Below are 25,760 nucleotides of genomic sequence, written 5' to 3'. Positions count from 1 at the left end.
ATTTGCTTTACTTTGGGGACATGAGATGCATAATGGTTAGAGGAAACAGTATTGTGGTCTGAAGACAGAACTCTTCAATTTTCAAAAGTCGGCTGGGCCCACAGGCCTGCCCGCTGGGAACGCAGTAGGTCTGAATGCGGCTCTTGTTCTGGAGGTCTGGAGGCTGCGTCGAGGCCTCAGAGGAACTGCACTCTGCTCAGCTCTGGCCATGTGCCACAGTCTAACTGCTTCTAACATTCTGCATCTCCTGTCTACTTTAACTCAATTAGAACGAATCATGTTGGACTACAACTTTCTGCTTAAGTACATTTATGTGCAGCAACATGTACATGATATATATATAATATAGTATAAAAAGTATCTGAATGCTTATGTGATATGGGAAAAATGACTTTACAGCTGTTCTGTTGAGAGACAGGACTTTACACAATGAATAGGTCACAGTTCATGTATCTGCAGCGGTTCGTCATTTTAATGAATCTAAGTTGTATTAATGGATCCCTTTACATCAATATTATTTGCGGATGTGTTATGAAATCAAATATTTCATGCCTCTTAGATCAGTGATTTGACACTTTGGGTGGCGCAGTAGGCTGCAGGGCATGATACGTCATTGTAGTTGTACATCAGTCTCGAGTTTGTTTGGAGTTCATTCAGAATATTTTGTTGGCAAGTAATATTTTAAAATGTATACTTTAGAAATCTAAATATTTTCAGGGTACGGCCGAATGATTTTAAACAGAACCGCAGTGCAGTTTTGGAGAACATCAGTTTGTCAGCATACAAATCCAGAGCCTAAACTATTTTAATGTTTGTAAATCATGTTCTGTTGAATTTGCTGTCTCATGCAACTGAGAATCACTGCGAGCTTAGAGTCAGATTGGTTTAATGCTCAATATGAAGGCTGCATGGCAGCAGTTTAGTAAACTGGCATTGTGATTGGCCTCATTTCTGTGGTCTTCTGAAACTATTTAGCAATTATGTGTTCTTAAAATAGGGCTCTGGATCATCTTGTGCAGGAGTTTGGGATGGAAATTATGACTTGTGGATGGCCAGAGGGTGATTGTCCTCTGAATGGAGGTAGTGTCTTTCAATAGCCCTTAAAATGTGAAACACACACAACTGTATATTTAATTACTAATAATCACATGGCAATGAATCTGGAATTAAAGCTTTCTTTCAACATCTAGGGAGCTGTCTTAAGGAAACTAATAAGTGAATAAACTGGAATGCTCTACTGTGCACCACATAACTAGCGCTCCGCTTGAGAGACTATACTTGCAATGGATTTATAATTGACTTGTTGCTAAGCTAATAGTAAGATTGTCTAACAAGCATATAATTTTAATTATACCAAACCTTTTTAAGCCAGACCCTACATAGGACAAGCTGTTTGAAAGATGAATGGATGCATAGATGGATGGATGAACCTTTTTATCAGTACATTCAGATTGAAAAAAGTTTATAAACCACAATTATAACACTTTGTCCGCAATCCATTCACTGAGCTTGTTGCAGTGTGTTTTGGGATTGGATTCTCATCTACACAAAGGATGTGCAAAATGCTAAAATGTGATCTCTGAGGAGGTGGTATAATTAAAAAACCTAGAATAGCCTTTGTGTCTGAAACGCATCTATGGTACCTTAAAATTCCTTTCTAAACAATGTTATTCTTTTATTTTATTATTTTTTCTAAATGCAATTTTTCTTTGAATCCACTTTTTTGGGCCGTATTTTTAGTCGCGATTTGAGCTGCCAATTCAATATGTATCGCAATATGTTGTATTGTTTTTTTTTAGCAATTTTTATGGTTACACTTTATTTTAAGGTTACATAGTACTTACTCAAATATGTACTGAGTAATATTAATTTACTACATGTATACTATAGAGTTACGTTAGGGTTGGGGTTTGGTTTAGGGTTAGTTACTTGTAATTATGCATAATTTACTGTTATTACTATAGTAAGTATATGTAGTACATGTTTCTTAATCTAAGAACCAAGGCACACCATTGGTTGAGCCTTACGTTGACCGTTGTCAGATCGCTCAAACAAACAGAGCAGTGATTTAGAGCTACAGTGTTTACACTCTTCTGGGAAATCAGCCGATGAATTCCTTACTTATAGTTGTTTCACCTTAAACTAGGGTAGGAGAACATGTTTAAACATTTAAAAAGCTTTAATGGCCAGATCAGCTCTGACATCAATGCTGGCTGTAGATATGTTAATGGGTATAGACTGAAAGCCACAGAGGTCCTGATAGTCAACACAGATGTGACTCTGGGTGATCATAAACAGCAATATTTCTCATCAAAACAGCAAACCACAGAATATCAAGCAACGCTTTTGACTTATATTTTGCCTGCTTTCAGAGACAGACAGGGGCCTGTTTTCTAAAATCAGATCACATGGCCAAGCTCTTTAACTTTGTGAGCTTTTCATGTCAGCATTATGAAGGTGTTTGAGCCTGAAATCCTCCTCAGCTATCTGTTTTTGAATCATTGCCATCTCCACATCTCTCACTATATTTATCTGATAGACTTCTGTGTAATCAAATAATAAAATTCAAAAGAATTTCTGTCTTAAAGGGTTAGTTCACCCAAAAATTAAAAAAAATATCATTTATTACTCACCCTCATGTCGTTCTACACCCATAAGGCCTTCATTCATCTTCTGAATGCAAATTAAGATATTTTTGATTAAATCCGATGGCTCAGTGAGGCCTGCATTCACAGCAATGACATTTCCTCTCTCAAGATCCATAAAGGTACTAAAAACATATTTAAAACAGTTCATGCGAGTTCAGTAGTTTTACCTTAATATTATAAAGTTTAGCCGTTTAGCCATTTGATCTCCTATCAAACAGCTAAACTGCTGAGATCACGTGACTTTGGCGCCATCACTGATTTGATTCGCCAAAGCTACATATAAAATCGCGACTAAAAATACAGTCCAAAAAAGTGGATTCAAAGAAAAAAAAATTGCATTAGCATATCTACAGACAGCATACTCCTAAAAGTTGGTTGAATTTTTAGTTTTAGTTTTTTAACTTCCAAGAAAATGGGCCAAAAATATTAATGACTGTACTACAAATATTAAATATTAATCCTGTACTACAAAGATTTTTGACAAATGAAATGCTCTCTAAAATGAGAATGTCCCAAATGTTGACTAACGTTAACACATAGCAAATCACGTTAACCCTTAAATGCATGACTGTTTCGCCAATCATTCTTACATATTCGGGTCTTTATCGACCCGGATCTATATCTAACACGGAAGGATCTCTGCCTGTCGCGATAATATAAAACTCCTCTGATATTAAAGTAACAATTACAGAAGAATAAAATCAATCGTATTTTGTTACCTTTTGGAGCTTGAAAGGGCTCAGTTTGAGCAGATGTTTTATGCCATCATCACTGTCCTCGTCAGAGCTCATTTCAAAGTAAATTCAGCAAATAATGGGCTAGTTTTATGTTTGAGGTCGCAAATATGAGCCCATTCGCGATCTCAAACATATTCTCAAAACTATATAATTTTCGCTAACAGCTAACAGCTTCACCAGATCCATCCAGTAACAGTTACAGTCATATTTGATTGCGTTCAGTACTTGCTCTGCAGTAAATCGCTGAGCCATTTCATGTTTTTCTTATTATTTCGTTTTCTGTCTGAATGAGTCGGCACTTCAGCATTGTGTATCAGACATTGCCACCTTGTGGAATAAAGGTGAATTGCACTTATTCCGTCATCTAAGATTCAATTATTGTTGTGCAGAAAAAATATACGTACACTCATACATACCTCGGGTCGTTTGTGACCCTATACATTTTTTACAAAAAATGAATACAAAAATAGGCATTCTTTTATAATTTTATGATTTTTTTCTTGTTATATTCTTTATAATGAATTGATTGAGGAATACCAAGAAGGTTGATGTCTAACTTTAAAAAATGAACGAGGAGGAGGGTGGTGAATGACGTCCCGGGTCACTAAAGACCCGAGGTATGCATTTAAGGGTTAACCAAAGCCTATTATCTTTTTTTTTAAGGGATGAGCCCTTTGATATGTGCCAAAACGTTCTGTTTCATAGTAAATACATCAACACAGGATAGAAAACGGCATTCATCAAGTCATTTCATGAGCTCTTTAGGCACAGTAGAGTAATTTATGAGGCTCCCAACCTTGTAACCTCTGTCATACAGACCCCTCCGTGTTCTCAGCTTAGGATTCATGACCTGAGAAATAGTTTTGTCATTGTGGATCCTGCACATATCCTGATCTGGTGCAGGCATGCCTAATTTCTGTAGAATGGTGCCTCCTTTCCCACTTGCAAGTGAAACGGACACTTGTGGGGTTAGTGGCTGATGACAGAGCGTGAATTGTGGAGCGTCTGGCTCGCGGGACAGAGGGTGCTCCATAATAGGCATCTTATCCCTGCCATCATATGGACAGAGATGCCAGACATTCTTCAGAGACTTCCCTCACTGTTTCCCTGCACCCCCAAATAGATTCTTGTGTCCCTGGTTCTTCGTTTTGGATCTTTGCCATAAGTGTAAGTTTTCCCCAGCGATACTTACCACCACAAATCCCTCTTGATGCTTCTTGACACAACATATCAAATCCTTATCCACTGACACCTTTTCACCTTTTTGTAAACCAAAAACCATTAACTTGTTTTCTGAAATTTACAGCTGGCTTAGATGGTCCGGCAACTTGGTCACTGTAATCACTGTGAGTTTTAAATATATTATATATATTATATTAATATAAAAATATATATAATATATATATTTTTGATCAAATTAATGCAGCCTTGGCGAGCATAAGATGATATTATGCTATAGCATGTGAGCTATGATAATTTTCTGTTCAACAAAATGCAGTTTCTTTTATTCACTAGTGTTCGATTATTTCGGCAGTCGTCTTTCTGGGTGGGCAAATGCCGCTCTGGTCATTGTGTGGTCTCGCCCCCTGCTCGTGTTACCCAATTTGTTAGATCAAAGCAGGTGAAATGTCTTATAGTCTTTTCGTGGCAGTGCTGTAAATTTGGCTGTACTGTAGTAAGTAGCTTATAGGCAATCATTTTAATTGTTACTGTAGCTTTAAGAAAGATTTTCTTGTCATCACAATATTAAATACGCTGCAAACATGCTGTGTGTCAACACAATGTGCACTTTTTAAGATAAAAACGCCTTGATCTTCATTTCAAACACTACATTCAAGTCTGTTTTTGATTGTGGACTTCCTTCCGTCTTCCTGTAGCCCCTGGGGACCTTTTACAGACTTGCAAGGGATCCATTTGCATCCATGAAGTGAAGGAGGTTGTAAACAGCCACTGGCTCAGGCTTTGAACCCCTTCAGCTATTAGCTAGTGAACAGGGATAGATGTTCCTCAGGGAGCTGATGTTGACAAGGAAAAGCAGATTCTTCTCATCCTTCATTTATGCAGCTTAATAATTTATGGTGTTTCCTGAAACACCAGTCTCTGCTGATCACAAACATCTAAGAAGCCTTTTACAGCCTGTGTGACCGTCTCCTCCTCAGGCAGACACAACAGCTTATGGTCTTGAGCTAACAGGAATCTACTGTTTGAATCAATGAATCGCTTGGGCTTTACCTTGGCATGAAGACTTTAATGTAAATGCGGAAAAACTTGAAATCACTGTCTGATTCAGATAATGATGTCATGAATCCTCTGATCTTCTCCATTTTTAGAGCTTGTAAAATGACAAACGATGTGACGTTATGCTTTTCTACTGAGGATGGCCTGGCAAGAGCTCATAGTTATTCTTATAATATTGCATTGCTGCATTACAGCAGGCCACCAATACTTGACTCTCTGGTCTCCAGTAGTAAACTGAGGTTTCTGTGTTTAAATAAATGTGGGTATAATAGATCACACAGGGACACACAAAAATGTTTCTGAAAGCTTTTGGCCATTTCTTCAACTATGGGCAGTTTTGGCCCTGTATACTTTTAGAAAATAAACTCTCTTAAAACACTTTTCATACTCCCACTAGTTTATTTAAAGTGTCCATTAGCAGGATGTTTTTTTTTTCTAAAAAGTAATGAAAATTCCCCCACAGTGTCATTTCCACCACATCTCAAATTATGTCAGCATTATGTGGTGGAAATGATGGTGAGTGAAACAAATATTTTTTGGAATAAAATGTATTGACAAATGCATGACATTATAGCTAACATCTACTGTATTCTGCATAATCCCAATCAATATTGTCACACTTTTTGCAATGTGAAAATTACAGCTGGAAATGACACATAAAAATATTCTGTTCAGAAGTGATATTTACTTTTTTTCTTCACATCACACCACATATTTCATTTTAAGCTTTTGCTGACATTGTTGTCTCCTTGGTATCAAGGATTCAACCTTTTGAATTTTAGGGGCAAAATTGTTGGTGGACCAGTCATTTATTTTATTTTTTTAAATTGATAAACTATTCACATATTAAATACTGGGTGAATGTTATTTCATCAAGTACAACATGTTATAGGATCAACATCTTTGTTTATCCTGGAACAACATTCGGTTACACTTTATTTTAAGGTGACATAGTTACATTGTACTTACTCAAATAAGTACTGAGTAATATTAATTAACTACATGTACTTACTATAGAGTTACAGCTAGGGTTTGGTTTAGGGTTAGTTACCTGTAATTATGCATAATTTACTGTTATTACATAGAAAGTACATGTAGTAACATGTAATAAGTCACCTTAAAATAAAGTGTTACCCAACATTCCAATCAGCCAATCAGATTTGAGGGACAAGTTTATAGTTTTTGTCAAGTTTAGGCTTACAACCAGGGTTAGGTGCTTCAACAATAGTGTTATTCACTTATCATTTCCCTCTGATTTTAGGGGTATGTTGTGGGTAGTTTAGGTCTTTACTACTTTTCTGGACCTTGAAATTGGTTATGGCGTTGCTGTCAATAGGAAGGTCAGAAAGCTCTCGGATTTCATCAAAAATATCTTAATTTGTGTTCCGAAGATGAACAAAGGTCTTATTGGTGTGGAAAGACATGAGGGTGAGTAATAAATGACAGAATTTTCATTTTTGGGTGAACTAACCCTTTAAGATAGAAAGTCTGGGTGCAGCAGTAAAGCATTTGAAAAGTAAATATTGAAGGCATGATAAAAGCTTGGTTTTAATAAAAGAGTTTTGTTAAAAATCAAACCCTGGGACATAAAAGTGCTTGAAGAAAGAAATCACCCATATGTAGAAGGGTACATTTGTTGGTACTCACTAGGATTCAGTGTTTTAAGTAGGCTGATTCAGATGTGTTTTATAACTCAGAGGAACGGTTCTGTAAGTTTTCTTCAGGACAGACCAGTCCTCTCAGCAATCTTCTGTTTAGATAATTCTGGCCTTATGAGAATATGAGACTTCCACTTTTTCTGTCATCACAACATTCCATTTCTGGAGATTAAAAGATGTTTAACTTAACAAAAGTTTCTGTTTTTATCTATTTTATTTTCTATCCCGCATACTTATGTGTCACAAGGTAAATGCCGCTGCTTTGGCACACTGGGAGGCTTGTGAAGCAGAACCCAACATCATGCCAGTTTCTAGTACACCAAAAAAGGAATGGGCCACTCTCTAGTGCTCCATCACGTCGGGATACCGGCTATCTTTAGAGCTTAGATCTACTCCACCAATGAGAGATCTCCATCGCATATCCCATTCTTCTCAGAGCAAGTCATCACAATCATTGCAGCATAAATAATGTCCTGCTGCTTGTTCCCATACCCCAGAAATCAGCAGCTATTTTTGCTTTCCCCAAGCATGCAGTGAGCACGATTCGTTCGAGACGTGGGAAAAAGGGACAGAGGGGAAGTGGAGGTCCATGGGAGGATGCTTGGGGAAAAGTCCACAGAGATCATTGCTAATACTCTCCAGAGATGAAGTCAATTTTTGTATGTGTGTTTATGAGCTCAGACAGATGCTTTTTGTAAACCAATCAGGACTAGCATTTGTAAGTGCACCGTTTATCCTTATAAATCTTGGAGGCTGTCGCGAGGGGCGACAGGCTGACGTGCCATGTTGTGGGTCGCTGGTGTGTGTGACACTCTGGGAGTGTGAGACGGAGTTTAACAGCTGCTTTTGTGTGTATTATCTCTCCACTTGAGAGTAATAATAAAACACTTGGTAGAGTATGTATTTCCAAGGTCACATCAGCTCCAGCTTAGTCTCTGTAAGATTTTGGGCATATAAATAGTGATTATGTTCTCATTACTTTAACCTCACCATAAAACTGCTTTAAAGATCTTGAGATAACATAAAAAGCTTTGTATCGCATTTGGCTCAGACTGCTCTTCTTAAGACTTTCCAACACTCTGTCCATGTCATGTACAGGAACTTCACTCTAAACCCATTAAAGCCTTTTAAAAAGAAACTCTGAACCTCAGGTCAAGGCAATAATTAGTTAAGGAAGCATAGAAGTGCCTGCCGTTTGTGCTTTAATAAGGAGTCCGACTCTTCTTCATAGAACACCTGTCTTTTTAGTCTGATATTTGACTGACAGGTCTATATATACGCCAACAACCTACATTCATGCTTTTTAAGGCTTTTCCAAAAAAATCTCAGCTTTGTTAGGTTAGCCTGAATGTTGGAACCATATGAATTCAACCATTCAGAATAGTACACAGAATTTGTGTATCTCAAATAGGGCTGCAAGATGTGTCGTTTTAGCATCGATATTGCGATGCACGCTTTTTGTGCTTGGGACGCGTACATGCAAAATTATGCCATGATGTCCGTCTCTGTGAGTATCTTTGTAAACACAGTTGCTTATAGCTTAGGTAACGCAAACAAGAAAATGGATGTGTATCATATTCGGTCCACTTCGGTCTTAAAGTGACAGCAGGCTAATATTCTTGCTTCTTTCTGTCATGAATGTTATCAAACAACAACATACAAATAGAAAATCACTTTTACAGCTTTAACCCAGATTAATTATATTCAATTTATGCAGTGATATTTTATATCTGATTATTCATTTATCCTGAATACATATCTGATAAATATAAAGCACTGTTTATTTCATTTAAATCACCCCAATCATTCTAGAATTACTATTTCCAAATAGAGCTATTCAAGTAATCTGGTGAATTTATTTCATATCGCAATATATATAGCAGAAAAAATAAATATCGCAAGGTCAGTTCTTTCCAATATTGTACAGCCCTGCTCTCAAATTATTTAACAATGAAAATAGTATGCTAACAGTGGATGGTGTATTATTTTTTTATGTGCGTGCTTTTTTGGCTAGATTTTTTTCTGAAAAGTTGCCACTGTGCTGTTTATTAATCATAAATTTTAATAATAATGCATGCATTTAAGGTAATATATTTAGCTAAATAATAATAATAATAATAATAATACAATTAATTAAAACACGTTTTTACAGAACATTACTGTCAATATATTTTTCATTTTAATTTATAAGAACATTTTAATAAAAAATATAAAAATGCAGCACTTTTTTGTTATTTTGTTTTGTTTGTCTATTTTCTTAAAAATTGTGAAAATGGTCAATTTGTTCAAGTTTATGACCTCAATTGATAAGACATGTTTTTTGATCATTAAACATCAATTAATAATTTAAATGCAAAACAGAATTTGGCCTTACTTAAAAATGTGAAATGTTTATTAAATCATCAACTAAATCCCTGAGGTTGCTAATATGTTGCTATAATTGCATCAGCCTACTTTGAAGTGCTGTATTTTTAGTAATGAATGTCTGTCTTTGGTCCATTGCGTGCAACCTTACTGGCATGATAGGGGACTTTTCATAGTGTCAAACACACCTGATATAGTGCTGTTATACTTAGTTGAGATAAAGTAGGACATGTTAACTAACCCTTGTATTTACCTCAAGGAAATATTCTCTATTATGCAGGCTTGCTGTCGGCAGGTAGTCATTCTCCTGTCTGTTGTCCCATAACACAAGTCATCTCCCTTGGCAGCAGATTCTCAACTAGAACAAGATAATCTGCAGGGCCAAATAAACAATGCTAATAAAACAACTTGTGCAGCATTAGATATTAAACAAACATCTGTGTGATTTGTTAAGAAAACGAAATTCATCAGAGGATGTGGTAGCTTATACTGCAGAGCTGCTGTAGGCCGTCAGCATTTGTTTATGCTGTAACTCTGTGGAACGTCCTATAAATAAAGCATGCGATGATTGATATAGTGTCCCCAGCACTTCACTTCACTATGCAGCTGTGGGAGTTTTTGTATGCTCATGAATAAAAGGAGCACAACATTCATCTGAAATCCACAGTTTAAAGACAATTAAAAAACAGGTGCGTTACCCATTAACAATGACCATTTATAGGCTCCAATATGGCTGTACTGAAGCAGAAGGTTGCGTTGATCATTCTAGGATCATGGAATGTGGAGAATGGAGTCAGAACCCCATCCTGGGGGATTTTCTGTGTTAAGAATTGAATTTTTGGGAGGAAATCACCCCATATTCCCCCCCCCCCATTTCTAGGCCCAGTTGAGGAATGAGGAAATGAGCATGTACAATTAAATATACAATATCGACTTTTGTAGATTAAAAAATATCTAATATAACTGCAATTCTATTGAAAATAAAGACTTCCTTGTTGTGTATTAGTGTATCTATGTAAATCTACACGTATGTAATTATGCTAATACATTCTTGCATCTGTGACTTGCTGTCGGTAGCTTTAAAGAGGCAGAGCAGCTGCTTAATATTAGGCTCATCTGGGACTTATATGACGTCTCACAGCTTTGCTAGGAAACCTGAGTTGTGTCTTCCTGCTCAAAGTCTTTTGTCTGAATTTTTCCCAGTGCTCTGAGAGGAGAACTTAAATTACTATTGTTCAATATATTAGACTGATGACACAAAACAACCCATCTGCACTCTTGGCTGTGGAGACACCAGACTGTCAACAGTGGCTCACGGGCACATTATAAGTTTTCGCTTCCTTTTTTGGCCATTCTTTTTTGTCCGAGTGCTTTTCCATGCCTAAAAAGAGTGGCACGCTTAATCAGTCAAACTGCTAAATGTGTATGAGCCTCTTAAACTATAATTGAAGCTTGTTATGTCTGTTCTGCATGGTTGCTGCCGTGGCATCTTGGCAGACTTTCATTTGTCTGCAGATCTTTTTAGCTGGGCAAGATATTGGAATAAACTGTTATTTTTTCTTATCTGTTTTATTTTATCTCGGTAATCTGTAAGGTTGTATCAAGGGAAATGCTAGTCATTATGATGCCCAATTCTGGGTGTTTATGCTTATAGATGATTACAGATTTGCATTATAATGATTCAAGGCAGATCTTAAAATATTTTTAAATACAGTACCATTTAACAGTGTGGGGTCTGCAAGATTTTGTTTTAGAAAGAAGTCTATGTTCACCAAGGCTGCATTTATTTTATGAGAAATACGGTAAAAACTGTAATAGTGTGAAACATTTTTTCTATGTAATAACTGTTTTTTATTGTAATATATTTTTTAAAATGTAATTTATTCATGTGATGGCAAAGCTGAATTTTCAGCATCATTACTCCAGTCTTTAGTGTCACATGATCCTTCAGAAATCATTCTAATATGCTGATTTGGTGCTCAAGAAACATTTCGTATTATTATCAGTGCTGAAAACAATGTTGAAAACTGCTTCATATTTTTGTGGAATCTGTGATACATTTTTTTGCAGGATTCTTTGATGAATCGAATGTTCAAAAGAACAGCATTTACATTAATCTTTTGAAATTAGTATCTTTTGTAACTATAAATGTCTTTACTGTCGTACTTTATAAATCTTACTGACCTCAAACGTTTATGGTAATGTACATACATACAGTGTTCAAAACAGCATGCGTGTTAGTGTGACAGCACAGCTTAGCATGCTAACAAAACAACCACCACTAAAAATATCATATCAAGGATTTAATTTGTTTGAAAAATGAGAGCAGTTGTTAGATCACCACACGAGTCTTCAAAAACATTTTTTTTTTTAGGAAACCTTGGTCCCCCATTTTGTACTCAAACAAGGTGAATGTTTGATAGCTACAACAAAGAACGTCGGTCTTGTGCTAATGTCGCTAATGCACAGGAAATGCCTTTGTTGGAAGAAACTAATCAGATTTCTGTAATGTGAAAGCATCCCTCATACTCAATTATCCCCTTGTAGTGCCCACAGGACCATAGAGGCCAGAAACAATATATTTGAAAGGTTACTGAGGAACATTTGTAAAATCAATTGGAGATGCAAGTCTAGATTATACACCTTTTTAAAACCATTAAAACCGTTTTCCTCACAGAACAAACAAACATCATGCCAGAATGACTAGCAGATGAATGTTTTTGTCTTGTAGTGATCATGTTTTTGAGGATGAATAGTTTCAGCCTCCTCATGATTCAGAAAGAGCTTTAAGATGCTTTAAGGGAGAGAACAGTTAATTTCTGGCAAACAGTAGGTCACTTATTCTCTAGATAAATCGAGTCTTTCTTCCTCCTGAGGCGTGACATGTGGGAATGCTACACATCAATCTGGACATGGGTGGGCTCAGTGAATTCCACTCATAATATCTTCTCCCTCAAGTGCCTTGCTCCCACTAGATCGGGCATTTGACATGGGAACATGAGTGGTGTGGTCCAATCAGAAGTGGTCTTCCCCATGCCCTATTTCCTGTTAAGGAGTCACTGCATTGAAATGATACTCTGAAGGGGCTTAGGGAATAGGGATCACAAAAATGTCTAACAAATAGGCTTTGAGCCTCAATATTTTGTGGAACATTGTTGCTTTTCTTTAAGATCTGACTTTCTTTATCAGTACAAAGTTTAGGCCTGTAGACAAATGTGTGTTTGTTGTTGTTTTTTTCAGCATGGGCCGCAGTGGATGTGAGCATGGAAGACAGGGTGGAAGTATCTTTAAAAGACCAGGCCGAGATCCCCTGTATATATACTCTGCAGGAACCAGCCTTGATGATAGTTTGGTTTACGGTGAGAAACAGGCACATTCACATTCACATTTTACTCTAATTTGTTTTACAATTATCAGTTAAATGGTTTAATTTTATGAAAAAATGTCTGGGTCACATTTCACCCCAAAATTAGAAAATAATACTGATAATAATACTGATATATATATATATATATATATATATATATATATATATATATATATATATATATATATATATATGCACACACACACTACATATTTTTTTAAAGAAGTAAAAAAATATAATGAAATATTATTAAAATTTAAAATACCAGTTTTAAAATGTAATTGATCCCTGTGATAGTAATACTGAATTTTCAGTATTTCTCCAGTCTTCAGTGTCACATGATCCTTCAGAAATCATTCAAATATGCTGATTTGCTGGTCAAGAAACATTTCATATTATTATCAATGTTGAAAACAGTTGTACTGCTTAATGTTTTTGTGGAAACCACGATACTTTATCACAAGATACTTTGATGAATAGAAAGTTCAAAAGAACAGCATTTATTTGAATTGGAATATATTGGAATATATTTTTTTCGAATTGCAATTTTGCTGCCACTCGATAACTTAATGTGTCCTTGCTGAAGTATTAATTTCTTTAAAAAATTGTACTGACCTCATCTTATTATTGTTAACTCAGTACAATTACTCATGCAATGCATACTTATATTATTGTTTACAAATTAAATATATATATATATATGAATTATTTACAATAAATAGAAACAAAAAACAAATGAAGAATATTCCAAAAAATAAATTGAGAATGATCTTTTTAATTGAGAATGAGATTTTTTTTTTAAAATAAGTTTATTTTCCTTTTATCTTTTTATTTTAGTGTGAAAATTTATATATATATATATATATATATATATATATATATATAAGCAATTTTTCACTCAAATAACCTCAATAGAATATACAAATCTATAGACATACAATAAATGTTGAAATCTGAACATCAGCATTTTGACTTTGTACAGAAATTACCAGGCAAGGACCAAGGCAGGATAAGAATCTGCTACTATGATAATCAGACTGAGATCATCGAAGAGGGTAGTGAATATGCCGGGAGGATCAAAGTCAGTCACTCTTATGACCCTCATGATGCTCGCGGAACCGCCATTCTGACCATCGACAAGGTGGAACTGAGTGACCAGAGGGAGTTCATCTGCATGGTGCACAATGTGTTGAAAGAGAGTGGTGAAGGACGCACTCGTCTCCAAGTATTCAGTAAGACAAATGGGCTTGTCCCACCTGATTTAGAAGAGCCTGGCCAGACTGAGGGTTCACCATCATATGCTGCTTGACCTATTTTAACCTTCATCCTAACACTCTGTCTTTTAGAGTCTCCATCTATGCCTGTGATTGAAGGTACATACACAGGGATTTCTGTTACTGAGGAGAAGCCATCAAAGGTAGAGCTCAGCAAAACCATCTGCTTATGTACATTTTCATGAACTTTGCATAATTATGGTATTTTTACTCAGGTTGCAAATTGTAAAGTGGACGACGGGTATCCCAGACCCAACATCACATGGTACAAGGACAGATTCCCTCTCCAACCCTCAGATGGTGGTAAATACTGGGCCATTCAGTCAACATTCTCCAAAAACAAAATGTTATTTTATTTGGCAATGACAAAAACCATCTGCATCCCCTTTAGAGGTAAAGATCTTGGAGTCACAAACAATCAAAACCAATGGCCTGTTCGCACTTGAGAGTCAACTTTTCATTAAAGTCATTAGGGAAGATGAAGATGCTGTTTTTTACTGTGAGGTCCAATACTTTGTCCCTGGTGCATCAAGAATGATAGAGTCCCAGCCAATCAACATAACAGTTTTCTGTAAGTCAACATCCTTTCATCCTATATTTATTTTCAAGAAATAGTCTTTAGTTACTCATTCTCATTTCATTCCAAACCTGAATGACTTTCTTTCTCCTGTGGATTGATAGCAGAATTTTCATTTTTGGGTGTACAGTGCTTTGTGCTGCCATCTATTGGATCAACCAAGTGCAATGTCTTACTATTTCATGTAATCATTTCAGATCCTACAACAAATTTAACAGTGTATATAAATTCATCCAAAAAGCTTATAAAAGAAGGCGACACTGTGGAGATCCACTGTGAGGGAAATGGAAATCCTCAGCCCCTTCTTACTTTCATACATAAAGGGGTAAGATAAAATCAAGCTGTAATCATACATGTTCATTATGTCTGCCTGACTGAATTCATGTTGTTATTATGTTTACGAACCACATAACTTATATTATCTTATAGCTGTATATTACTGTTATCCCAGCTAACAGGGAAAATTCTCAGAACTTAAGCTAACATTCTAGCAAGGCTCTCTCAGAGTTATGAACAAACATTCTTCCAATGATGTTAATAGAATATCCGTTCAAAGGTATCCTGGTCTTTAAAAATGTTCTCAAAACATTACAACAAAAAAGTTATTTATACATCGTTTATGGGACGTTTCTGAAATTTTTCGTATAACGTTTTTTTAAATGTTACTACTTGTTAAAAAAAAGGACATCTTAAATGTTCAGATAACATTCAAAAATAATGTTTACATAACTTAATGGGAACGTTAGAAAAACGTTTCTAGAACACATTTTTGTTAGCTGGGATATGGACATTACTTTGACAATTTCTGGCTGACAACAGAATACTTCCTACTTGTAATGTTGAAATAAGCATTTTCTGTGAAGCTGCTTTGAAACAATATGTATTGTGAAAAGCGTCATACAAATTAACTTGAATGTCAGCTGTTCTGAAATCTCTGAACCATGTGAAAATATTCATTGGATCACTTGCAGTTCTGGGGCCTCATTTATAAAATATGCGTAAGCACAGATTTGAACTTCTGCTAAAACCTGCGCCACCGTTCACATTTATAAAAACAGTCTTTGACGTGGAAAAGTGCTTAGTGCCACATCAGGTATTTAGAAAACTAAGCAATTCTTGCCGTTCGTGATTCTTAATTAAAGGATTTGGACGTTGACTGGTGCTCTTTTATATGTTAATGACATTAACTAGGCTGCATTTACAAGGCAGAGATCTGAGAGCTATGCGCGAATTCAATATACTGTAATTTGCGATTTATAAATTTCATATCTTGAAGAGAGGCGTACGCATGTTTTTTGTGCGTATGTTCATTCTCTGAATCACATGTACAGTATGCACATTTGAGTAAGAATATCATAAGAAATGATGAAAAGATCAAATGTAGGATGGTTTCTATGCAACATTTTATAAATGAGGCCCCTGGAGTACATGTACATTACAGTTTTAATTATCCTCACTTGTCTATTTCAGGAGCCTGCAGAGAATGCAAATAATGAAATACTGACTCTGAAAGACGTCAAGCGATCAGACAGCGGGACGTATGAGTGCCAGTTACTTGACTTAGAAGGATACAGTGAGGATATAGTTGAGAGCTCCATCGATATCACAGTACACTGTAAGAGCACGTTCCTCAGCAGTTCCTGTGCTATGGCAGAAGTTGTTGAGATGATGTCAGCTTTTTTCTCCATGGTGACCAACACGTTTTTTTTCTTTCTTAGATCTGGACGATATTGTGGTGACACCAGAGGAGACAGATCTGGATCAGGGATATGATCTCACCTTAACCTGCAATGCTTTGTCTTCTTTACCCACAAACACAACATGGTATAAGGTACAACGATATGGAAAACAAAAACAATGATGACACCACGCTGATCTGTAGTAGTTTATGTTATCACCTTTAAGATGCTGGAAATACACTACCGTTCAAATGTTTGGGGTCATAAAGAAGTCTCCAATACTCTCCAATGCTAAATTTATTTGATAAAAAATACAGTAAATATAGTAATATTGTGAAATACTATTGCAATTTAAAATAACTGTTTTTCTGTTTTAATATGTTTTAAAATGTAATTTATGGCAAAAACATTACTCCACATGTTCCACATATGCTGATTTGGTGCTCAAGAAACATTTCTTTTATCAATGTTAAAAACAGTCGTGCTCCTTAATATTTTTTAAGAAACCAAGATACATTTTTTTTCATGATTCTTTGACGAATAAATAAGAACAGTTCAAAAGAACAGCATTTATTTCAAATAGAATTGTTTTGTAACAATGTAAAAGTCTTTACTGTCACTTTTGATCAATATACTGCATCTCTGAATAATTTCTTTGAAAAAAAAAAAATAATCGTACTGACCCCAAGCTTTTAAAAGTGTAGAATACTGAGATTATTACACCGAGACCTGGATGAAGCCTTTTAAAACTCAAATATAAACCAAGACCACTTTTATGTGTTCTCCAAAGATCTTAAGATATAAATACTGTAACATCCAGCATGAATGCAATAAATGTTCTTGATAAACAGTGCTCTTGAAATGCTTGAGTTTATAAATGGACCGATTTGATGGTGTATTTCAATGCAGGACGGCATGCCGCTTGAAAAGAGGCATGTTTTGGAGTTACGCAATGCCTCATATAACACCTCTGGGATGTATACGTGTGAAGTGATGGTCCCTTCCCTGCCTGAGCTACAAAAACAGAAGTCTGTGCAAATCATTGTGCGAGGTGAGCCAGTACTGCAGTTTTTTGCCTACTTTGTGAGAACCAAATGTACATACAACGATAGTAAAACCTGAAATCACTTAATGAAAGTCTATAAATTCAGGAAGATTTTTTTTCATGGTTTGGGGATAAACCATTTTCTTAGCTCAGTATTAAAACATCATTAGTGTTACAGAAGAACAAACAAAAACAAAAAAGTGTGCTTTCATGACTAATAATGTCTAAACTTGCTTTAGGAAAGCCTGAGATCACAGAGTGGAAAGCAGTAGGTCCGATGAATAAAGCTGACCATTCTGTTATCCTGACCTGCTCTGCACAAGGATACCCACTCCCCAATATCAGCTTGAGCGCCTTTGATCGACGGGTATCCTTACATCACTCTGATTCTGACCAATCAGGGACCTTCCTAAACATCTTTTGCTAGTAACATCAGAATTTAAGTTTCATTGTAAGCTTCATTGCAATTTAATTGTGTATTTATATGCTTAATGGAACTCTGTCAGTTTTATAGACTTGACAAAAAATATATATATATAGACGAACCAAACTGTCCCTGTGTCGATTGTGAAGAACCAGAATACGGAACCAGAACCAGACACTGTTGTTGTCAGCATGACAGGCTCTGTGAAGGCCACGTCTGAACTCACAGCCAACTGCAGAGCCTACAATGAGTTTGGGACAGTTAGTGCTTCTCGCGACATTGAAGCAAGTGAGTTTTTGTTTTCGGATAATATTTTATACAGTGGCATGGAAAAGTATGTGAACCCCTTGCAGAATCTGTGAAAATGAGAATTATTTTAATAAAATAAGAGGGATAATAAACAATGCATGTTATTTTTTGTTTATTACTGTCCTGAGTAAGAAATTTTACATAAAAGATGTTTGCATTTAGTTCACAAGACAAAACAATAGCTGAATTTATTAAAATAACCCAATTCATAAGTATGTGAACCATTGATTCTCAATACTGTGTGTGGTTACCTGATGATCCAAGACTGTTTTTATGTTTTGTGATGGTTGTTTTATGTTTTTCTTCTGGAGCATCAGTGGATGTTTGAACCTTTTTTAATAGTTGAGTTTGAGTCCGTCAATTGTCCTCAGTGTGAAAAGACGGATCTCAAAATCATACAGCCACTGCTGGAAAGGGTTCAAATATGCAAAAATGCTTGAAAACTGATGAATCTGCCGGAACTGGAGGATTTTTTCTGAAGAACAGAGCTCAGTTTAACTGCTCAGGACAAACAAGAGACTCATGAACAACCATCACAAAACATAAAAACAGTCGTGGATCATCAGGTAACCACACACAGTATTGAGAATCAATGGTTCACATACTTATGAATGGGGTTATTTTAATCAATTCAGCTATTGTTTTGTCTTGTGAACTAAATGCAAACATCTTTTATGTAAAATATCTTACTCAGGACAGTACTAAACAAAAAATAACATGCATTTTTTATTATCCCTCTTATTTTATTAAAATAATTCTCATTTTCACAGATTCTGCAAGGGGTTCACATACTTTTTCATGCCACTGTATGTGTATTTTGTTTATGAATACTGTTACCACATATGAAAAACATAGATTTATATTTGTCACACAGTAACTTTAGTTCATGCATTCGTTATCATGGACAAACAATTACAATTGTTGTTTTTTACAGAATTAAAATGTTAAAAATATATTTCTATACAGTAAGGGTTGGTATTTTTTTTTTTTTTTTTTATAAACTTGTCTCTTATGCCAGCCAGGGCTGCATTTATATGATCAAAATATTCCAATTTAAAATAACCATTTTCTATTTTAATATACGCATTTTACAATGTAATTTATTCCTGTGATTCAAAGCTGAATTTTCAGCATCATTACTCCAGTCTTCAGTGTCACATTATCCTTCAGATTTCATTCTAATATGCTGATTTGAAACATTTCTTATTATTAATGTGCTGCTTAATAATTTTGTGAAAACTGTGATACATATTTTTGAGAGGATTCTTTGATGTTCAAAAGAACAGCATTTATTTGAAATAGACATCTTCAATGTAACTGTTACTGCAATTTAATGTCCTTGCTGAATAAAAGTATTAATTTCTTTCTTCTTTTTTTTTAAATGTACTGACCCCAAACTTTTGAACAGCAGTATTTGTAGAAATTAACATGAACAATTAGCATTGTTCATTGTTCATGTTAGCTATTGCATTAACTAATGTTAACATATACAACCTTAATTATGAAGTTTTTCGCTCTTGCTTATTATATCATTTATATTTTACTTTTAATATGCTATTAAAAATTTTAGTTCACTCTTAGTTCATATTGCTTTTAATGTTAAGAATGTATTGGTATATAAAATGTATTAGTATATAAATGAACATAAATCAAGACTAATAAATCTGTAAAAGTATCATACATTTTAGGTTAAGAGTTAAATTATGCTAACAAATACAACTTTATTTATACCATCTTTCTTTTATAGTTGCACGTGTGAAAACGACAACCCAAGCCACCAGCACTAAAGGTATGTTTTGGAAGCTTTTTCCATGAATGCAGTGAGTGACTGTTTTTCCAGCAAATCACCGTATGTGTCCAGGCGCGAGGCCAACACCAGCCTAACCGCTGTAACAGAACATGTACTCACTTGAGAATTGATGACAGAAAAAGCAGTAAAGCAGTACCGTATATCCATATCCCTATAAACAATCATCCGAGAGGGCAGCTAATGTAGCATTGTACGGTATTTATTCCGGAGGTGCAGTCAAAAGCAGTGTGTGTTTGAACACGGTTGATGGTGAAAATGCTCTCATGTGGTCTCTGGACTCATTAGGACAAAGGCAGGCTTCACATCATAGGCAGACTGCCTGTGACCTCATGGGACCAGAGCGTTTGGCATCAGGGCAAATGAGGCGAAGCAGCCACTCTTACTTTGGGATATCAGCTGACATTTGTGTTCCTTATTATGACGGTCCTCAGAGCCCTTATCTCTGATACTGTTTATGCCTGTAGTCAGGGGAAAAAACAGTTATATGAGCAAAAAGATCTCGTCTCCATTTCAGCAGACTCTTCCAGCATCATGTTCCAACCAGATGCATTACAAGTTAATAGCAATAATGTGTCTGTCAAAATATAGAAGTATCTGTATATTTTCATGTATGTGGACCAATCTTAAACAACTAACTTTAAAATATTAACCATTTTAAAATGTAATAAAAATATTATCTGTAAAATTTCCAAAATATTACACATTTACATCTACCCAGTATTATGGAATATTTGACTTTTATTTGTAATTGTAATAAATCCTAAAGAAATTAAAAGAAGTATTTAGAAAAAAAAAAAAAAAAAAAATATAATATATATATATATATATATATATATATATATATATATATATATATATATATATATATATAACTTTAAAATTAAATTATACTATCTATACTTTATTTTATATACAATATACACTGCCCTCCAAAAGTCTGGAAACACCCCTGGCAAAGTGTGGTTTTGGACAATATCAGCGTAATTCCTTATCATTTTTTGGTGCAAATACATTAAAGTAACTTGACATTATCATTGAAGACCAGCAATAATCATTTTCATTTTGATTACATAATAATGGCAATATATACATGTCAAAATCAGACATGCCCCTTTGCCAGCTGTGATGCCTGGTTACTGGTTTAAACTTGGCCCAGGTTTGTAAAAGATCTTTGGGTCAGCACACCTTAATAGCTTCAACAATTGATTGCCAATTAAGTTTAGAATACAGTGAACCAATGAGAGCCCAGTTTAGGTCAGATAGCTGCTAATGGTGGATATTTTGATGAATCGAAAGTTTTTTTTTTGGGAAGTTTTTTTCTATGTATAAAATATGTTTTCGTAGTTTGTGTTGTCCCTTATCAGTGCAAAATTATCACAAATTAAAAAGCATTCATGCCATTATTGTCCAAAACCCCACTTTTCTAGGGCTTTTCCAAACTTTTGGAAAGCAATGTGTGTGTGTGTGTATATATATATATATATATAGATAGATAGATAGATAGATAGATAGATAGATAGATAGATATAGACGCTATACCAGTAACTTCATCTAAGGGTCCAGGGCAGCAGTCCCCATGGTTTAATTGCAGAAAAAAAAAAAAAGATGTATTAATATACTGCTTTGTGACTATGTGGTAACTCAATCCCTTTGCATCACAGCAACAGGATTTACTGTTACACCAAAACAGCCACATAAAGGTTTGTACTGCAGCTTTGTCATGTGTCCAGGCATGAGGCCAACACCAGCATAACCGCTCACCGCCAGCCTCGCTCACACAAACACGCTTCCATAGGCTGTGTAAAAGAAATCATGGTCACACTTTAGTTTAGGGTCCAGTTCACACTTTTAACTACAACTTTTTGCCTTAATTAACTATTAATAATCAATGCTTAAGAGTTTGTTAGGTAGTTGTTTAGGTTTTGGTAGGATTAGAATATGGTCATGTAGAATAAGCATTAATATGTGCTTTGTAAGTACTATTAAGCAGCCAATATTCTAGTAATATGCATACTAATAAACAACTAGTTAATAGTGAGAATTGGACCCTAAACTAAAGTGTTAGCGAAATCATTTATTATGCTAATCTTCACTTTAACCAAACTTGTCTAAATAATCAGCAATGACCAATGAAGTATTTTAGGTAGGATAAAATGGTGGCACTTACATATCTTGTCCTTCTAGAATGAATGAATGATTGCAAAATGCTTTGCTCGTATTATCGCTCATACAACATCTCGCACATCATCACTGCTTTTTTTATGATTGCAGAATGATTGCAGAATGCTTTGCTCGTATTATCGCTCATACAACATCTCGCACATCATCACTGCTTTTTTTATGATTGCAGAATGATTGCAGAATGCTTTGCTCGTATTATCGCTCATACAACATCTCGCACATCATCGCTGCTTTTTTTATTTTTACCCAGCACAATCAGATCACTTTACTGACAACCCTTTTGAAAGTGTTTTAGCAAAGGCTTTGTACATTTCAGTAGGACGTGTAGGAAATATTCACCCAAAGTATGTCTTTCAGGCTTTACTTTAGGTGTGAGCTTTTCCTCTCATCTGTCAAGGTAATAACTTCAGCCTGCATTCCCCTCTTACCCCATCAGGTGGCAGTGGAGTAGCCATAGCGGTCATCATCATCTGCCTGCTCCTCATAGCCATACTGGGCAGTGTGCTGTACTTCCTCTACAAGAAAGGAAAGCTGCCCTGTGGACGGTCAGGAAAGCAGGATTTGTATGTACTTTTCTTTATGAAAAAAAGTAAATTACTTATAAATTGCTTATATGTAATATTTTATACATATTAATATGGGACAGAATATTTGTTGGTCAATTTGATCGTTCGATGCTGCAGAAATTATACACTCTACCTTTAAAATCAGTGTTGTTGTTTTGTTGTAATTTTTTTTATATTTTTTTTAAAGCTCAAATTCTGAACTTATAAAGCAAAATAAAGTAGTCTTAAAGTAGTCACCTTAATGCCTTAGTATCCAGTGTTTAGTCCAAATTAAATGTGTCTGGAGAGATGTACATTTAAATATTTGCTAATATATACCATCATGACACAAAACATTAATGCCTCATCTGTTGCTTTTCTTTCTCCAGCACGAAGGAAAAGGCCAGTAAGGATGATATTGTGATGGAGATGAAGAGCGGTAAATCTGAAGAGGCGGTGCTTCTACAGGGAGTCAACGGAGACAAAAAGTCACCTACTGAATAGGTCATTACTCCTGAAGAAAGATTCACATTACTAGCTCTTTTACAGCCCACTGAACTCAAATCCAACCTTAAACAAGACCCAAGATTTGTAAGGCGTGCCACCAAAACCTGATGTTATTTCAATTAGAGTCAAAGATTGAAAACTACACGGACATGCGGAGAGATGCTTGCGGCCTCTTTCCTACAGCGCTCCGTCTCAGGGTCAATCCCAACTTGCGTGCTCAAAGACCTTACAACTTGTCCACATTTTCTTCTCTACTTGAATTCCCACTTAATTCTGCTTTTTTCTGCCCATGTTTTGTATTAGACCTGCTATAATCCGATTCAATATACAGAAAGACAATCCAAAAAGCACCAAGTTCATCATGAACGACTCACTCCAGTATTTACAAAGTGTACATATATATATATGAAATACTGTATATATTTAGCTATTTAAAATGCCTGAAACAACATAAGATTGTGCTTGAATATCTTTTTGATAATGCAAGTCCCAAGTGCCGAAGAGTCATTTTTTTTGCTGTGTGCTGTCGATGTGTTTGATCCTGCTCTCACCTCTGCCACATCATAGTCCTTGCACTGAACCTCTAAGAGCCGTCTTCACTACTGTAAACGTTCATCTGCTGCAGCGCTGAAAATGCCCAATGATAAAGCTTGAGGGCAATCTCTGGACAAATAGATTTGTCAGGGAAAGTCTCTGACATGTTTGACCTTTTTTTCCAAATATGTAAGCAAAATGTTGGGTTCATGTCATGCCTCTGTGTTTTTATTTTTATTAGCTATATCAAATTAAGTTCCTCATGTTCACTGTGAGAGCTGAGTAAATTAGTCATGCCAAAGTTTGAGCTAAAAATTTCTCTCTGTCCTGAGAGAAATGGAAGTTCCCTGTAGAGTTCAGCTGTATTTTTTTTTATTGCAGTGACCTGCTGTCCTCATCTTGCACTGAATGTAAATAATAAAAGAATTACATGACCAACTTTCCCATTTTTAAATTTTAGAGGGAAGATTAAAATGCATGTGGAAGCCTTCATTCATTGAGGGAACAGTAGAAAAAATATTATTTTTATACTTTTTTTTTGTTTATTTTTTTTTTTCTTGATCCATATTTTGAAGGTTTTGAAGTTGTACCAAGGCAGGTATCTTAATCTATGCAGTATGTACCCTGTACTGTAACCAAAGCAGACCCACAGGCTAGTCCTTCTTACTTTCAAGTTCATGCATTTCATTTCCTCTGGTATGTTATACCGTTTTTGTTTGTCAGTGGTATTTTTGTTAATGCTTGTTTTTGAATTGTCCTTAAATTTCTATTAAAAGGGCTGGTTTACTCAAGCCTTAATTTTGTCACCGTTTGGCCTATTAATTTTTGTTAATCAAAAACAACTGTTCTACAATAGTTCAAAATGTTTCCTTTAAAATGATAAAAAACAAATATTACTTGTTATTTCAAATATTCAGGTAGGGGCATTTAAACAGAGCGAGCTTTTGAGTTTTTTTAAAAAAAGTGAGTGGATTGGAATGAAAAAATTCTAGAGTCGCGGATTTAAAAAACAGAAAAAAGTCGGAATTTTTAACTCGAGCGCGGGTTTTTAGGCCCCGTTTACACTAGTGCGTTTTCGTTTTAAAAAGGTGTTTTAAAATGAAAACGATCCTCGTCTACGATCTCAACACTACAACGACCAAAAACGCATGTCACATGACCGTTCATGCACACTGGGCATGCGCGTATAAGGGTAAACAGTTGCCTTTTGCCCTTGCTTACATCAAAGTCCCTTTAAGACAAGTCATTTCACTCGGCGGCCATCTTTGAAACGCCTCTCGGGCGAATGGGGAAACATCAAATTCTCCAAAACTGTCCGCCAACCTTACGATTACATTTCATATTTGAAATCACCAATGAAATCTGACAACAGCTGTCTTATAAATGTTTTATCCAAACGCTTGAATCATGACAAAAAACTGTATTTTTTAGGCTAAATCAAGCTAATGCGCATGCGCAGACCTAAATGCGCGTCTCTTCTGCCATGAGTCAGAGGCGCGCGTCTGACTGTTTCTATAGAAACCGGTGCTTCTAACGGTTGCTGCAGTGACGCGATGACTCTACCAGTCGGCGATTGGCTCTTATTTAGAAGGCGGGGGGACTTATTCCGCCATATTGCGCGTTACACTTTCTCCCATTCAAAACAATACGAGTGACACGTCTTGTGTTATTCTATAGTCTTTGCTTAGACAGCTGCAGTATTTAAAAAATGCAGTTTGGGGCCGTTCACACAGAACACGTTTTTCTATTCCATTGCGCTACTTTCCCATTGTTTTTCTATGTAAACGCGCTTGACGGACGTGCATGACCATTACGTTCGCGTCTCGCGTCTTTTGCAGCGTTTTTAAGACGCCGTGTCAAGTT

At 35.6% G+C, this 25,760-nt stretch overlaps 1 protein-coding gene across 3 annotated transcripts in view; it reads left to right on the top strand.

The window, feature by feature from the left end:
- Positions 1 to 24,703, top strand: part of mcamb (melanoma cell adhesion molecule b) — a 35,299-nt gene extending 10,596 nt beyond the window's left edge. For 2 of the 3 annotated variants that reach the window (XM_048160499.1, XM_048160497.1), the window contains 15 exons: positions 12,886 to 13,004; positions 13,995 to 14,244; positions 14,359 to 14,429; positions 14,502 to 14,589; positions 14,678 to 14,857; positions 15,061 to 15,188; positions 16,334 to 16,478; positions 16,582 to 16,694; positions 17,452 to 17,593; positions 17,827 to 17,954; positions 18,128 to 18,299; positions 20,068 to 20,109; positions 21,792 to 21,830; positions 22,748 to 22,874; positions 23,246 to 24,703. In XM_048160499.1, the coding sequence (XP_048016456.1) occupies positions 12,886 to 13,004; positions 13,995 to 14,244; positions 14,359 to 14,429; positions 14,502 to 14,589; positions 14,678 to 14,857; positions 15,061 to 15,188; positions 16,334 to 16,478; positions 16,582 to 16,694; positions 17,452 to 17,593; positions 17,827 to 17,954; positions 18,128 to 18,299; positions 20,068 to 20,109; positions 21,792 to 21,830; positions 22,748 to 22,874; positions 23,246 to 23,360 (1,859 nt within the window). In that variant the 3' untranslated portion in view covers positions 23,361 to 24,703. The remainder of the gene's footprint in view (positions 1 to 12,885; positions 13,005 to 13,994; positions 14,245 to 14,358; positions 14,430 to 14,501; positions 14,590 to 14,677; positions 14,858 to 15,060; positions 15,189 to 16,333; positions 16,479 to 16,581; positions 16,695 to 17,451; positions 17,594 to 17,826; positions 17,955 to 18,127; positions 18,300 to 20,067; positions 20,110 to 21,791; positions 21,831 to 22,747; positions 22,875 to 23,245) is intronic. The other variant, XM_048160498.1, reaches the window with a different exon arrangement.
- The last annotated feature ends 1,057 nt before the right edge of the window (positions 24,704 to 25,760 follow it).

This window comes from Megalobrama amblycephala, linkage group LG16, assembly GCF_018812025.1.
Source record: "Megalobrama amblycephala isolate DHTTF-2021 linkage group LG16, ASM1881202v1, whole genome shotgun sequence".
Classification (NCBI taxonomy): domain Eukaryota; kingdom Metazoa; phylum Chordata; class Actinopteri; order Cypriniformes; family Xenocyprididae; genus Megalobrama; species Megalobrama amblycephala.
Note: the sequence above shows the minus strand (reverse complement) of the source record. Positions and strands in the feature narration are given on the sequence as shown.